At 46.1% G+C, this 2,491-nt stretch overlaps 1 protein-coding gene across 1 annotated transcript; it reads right to left on the bottom strand.

Moving 5' to 3' along the window:
• Positions 1 to 319: 319 nt before the first annotated feature.
• On the bottom strand, positions 320 to 1,275 carry LOC125556624 (uncharacterized). Its single transcript, XM_048719310.2, has 3 exons — positions 1,056 to 1,275; positions 801 to 944; positions 320 to 716 (listed from the first exon to the last, which is right to left on the bottom strand). The coding sequence occupies exons 1-3, from the start codon at positions 1,227 to 1,229 to the stop codon at positions 570 to 572; spliced, it is 465 nt and encodes a 154-aa protein (XP_048575267.2). The 5' UTR covers positions 1,230 to 1,275; the 3' UTR covers positions 320 to 569.
• Between the last annotated feature and the right edge of the window lie 1,216 nt (positions 1,276 to 2,491).

Here is a 2,491-nt window from a genome sequence, read left to right as displayed (position 1 = left end):
TTTATTAGCACATACAGTACATACATACATGCATGCATACCTTGTTATACATTGCATCAACATAAACGTCATTCTACTGCTAAAGTAATCACGCTCTGGGACGGTGGATCCATGCACGGCAGAATGACTTGTATTCTAGCGCGCATCGGGTATCCCGTGTATGGATTCACCGTCCGTGGCTGATTTGAGATTCATTCCATTTTTATTTTATTTTTAGAATTTATCTGTTTCAAAGCATTGCATTGGCTTTTTTTCTTGTTCCAAAATGTATCTTAATATCCCACTGTGTGTCATCGTGTATCAGCAAATCTGATAAGAAAATAAGTGCATTCTTTTTTATTGACACACAATAAAACATGATGGTAAACATTGAAACAAGAAAAAACAAATGATAAATTTTGAAACGAGATAAAATTTGACAAAAAGAAAACATGAATCTGAAAGCAATCACGAACGACGGATTGATGCATGGAATATTCCGTGCCCGCTAGAACATCAACATAGCTGGCTAGCAAAGACAACCGTTTTATGTGTATACACTTCAGCTCTTCAAGGATGGGAAAGGACCCTCAGAGTTTACTGGAGACATTGGCGAGATACTTGGTGTGGCGGCCGTGCGCGAGCACCTGGCCGTTGTCCTTCGTCCTCACCTCCACGGTCACGCACCCCGTCTTGTCGCCGATGTCGAGCACCCGAGCATCGATCTCGATCTCCTCCTGCATGCTTCCGTTTGTTAGTCACAAGGAAGATTATAGTATATGTATACATGAAATGCAGGAAGACATGCACTCGTATCGTACGTTTGCACGGGCGGCGCCCAGGTAGGAGACGGTGATATCCAGCGAGACCCCCGTCACCGGCGAGCCGCCCGCGAAGATCACCGCAGACCCCACCAGGTCCACCAGCGACGCCACCGCGCCTCCCTGCATACGGTTGCTGGCGCTCTTCGCATACGCCGGACATGCACACGCAGCCACACAGGTATACACGATTTTCAGTTCAACGCTCCTGCATACACTACTCCCGCGAGCACGGCCGTGGCTAGGACTACGTACCGACGTGAGGCGAGCAGGGACCATGAAGGAGCAGAGGAGGCGGCCGGGTTCGATGGCCTCCACGCGGAGGCCGGCTACGGTGAAGACGTCGTACAGCCGGTGGCTCAAGGAACCGTTGTGCCACTTCTCCATGGCTTCGTCAACATCCTTGCTGCCGCCTTCGAGCTTCGCCATCTGCAGCTTCTCTCGGTCTTTCCTGGTCTACCCTGCATATATAAGAGGCCTTCGAGTGCTCGGTCTCCATTGGCAATTTTCACAATAGGGACACCGTAGTAGGAAAAATGCCAGTAGAGGCCGAGCATTAGGCAGGCCTGAATCGAGGCCGTGCAAGCACCACTGGGAATTTGGGATCCGCGTGGTCAGTGTATTTGGCAGCGTATTTGATTTCTGTGTGCCGTATAAAGCACTGGGGCTGCCCCTAATGAAAGTAAAATATACGGCATACATGCATGCCAACTAGGTTTTTTAATGATGTGACACACAATCAAATGAGGAAAAAGAGCGCGTGATATCATATCATGATACCGTATCATATTGAATGTTATACTATTTTGTGTCATGCATTACAATTAATAATATAATAAAAAATAATAACCTATAATATTATGCATTACATAAATAATATCGTACACTACTATCGTATGCATGATATTATTATATCATCTTATGATCACCGACAACCCAAGGCGCCACCACATGCGGCAAACTTGACAATTTTGACCTGTGGATAAAATCATTTAACAAAATAAACTGCTTTTAAAAAAAATTCATTCAGCTGACCTTTTTGAGTGACGCCCGACACGAAGGCGCCACACTACACTGTGCAACGCCTGACTGACAGGCGCTACACGCCTGGCCAGCGTTGCACCCCGGACTGCCTAAAAATTGCTAAGTCTATAGTGTGGCGCCTAGCTCTCAGGCGCTGCACTAGTGGTTGCACTATAAAATGAAGCAACCGCTAGTGCAACGCCTAGAAGCTAGGCGTACACTGTATAGTGTGGTGTCTAGCTCTCAGGCGGTGCACACTGACTTAGTAATTTTCGGATCACACGGGTGCGACGTTGGCCAGGCATGTAGCGTCTATCTGTAAGACGTTGCACAGTGTAGTGTGGCGTCTTCGTGTCGGACGCCACACAAAAAGGTCAGCCGCATGAAATAGTTTCACGGGCAGTTCATTCTGTGATTTAATTTTGTCCACGGGTCAAATTTGTCAATTTTACCACCACATGCACAAATGAACCCCGTAACGCGCCACGAATCAACCGTCCTGTTTTGTGTGTATGTAAAGCTCTTCTGATAATTATCGTAATTTCATTAATTAGTACTACAATGTGTTTCGATGCGGTTTGTTTAGAAATGCATAAAACAATCGTAGTTACCTTTGTTCCTAGAAAAACATTTATATTTTTTTAGACAAATGGTTGGCCCCGATCTTG

This window comes from Triticum urartu, chromosome 5A (assembly GCF_056163025.1).
Source record: "Triticum urartu cultivar PI428250 chromosome 5A, HENAU_Tu73, whole genome shotgun sequence".
Classification (NCBI taxonomy): domain Eukaryota; kingdom Viridiplantae; phylum Streptophyta; class Magnoliopsida; order Poales; family Poaceae; genus Triticum; species Triticum urartu.
This window is presented reverse-complemented; position numbering and strand designations above follow the sequence as displayed.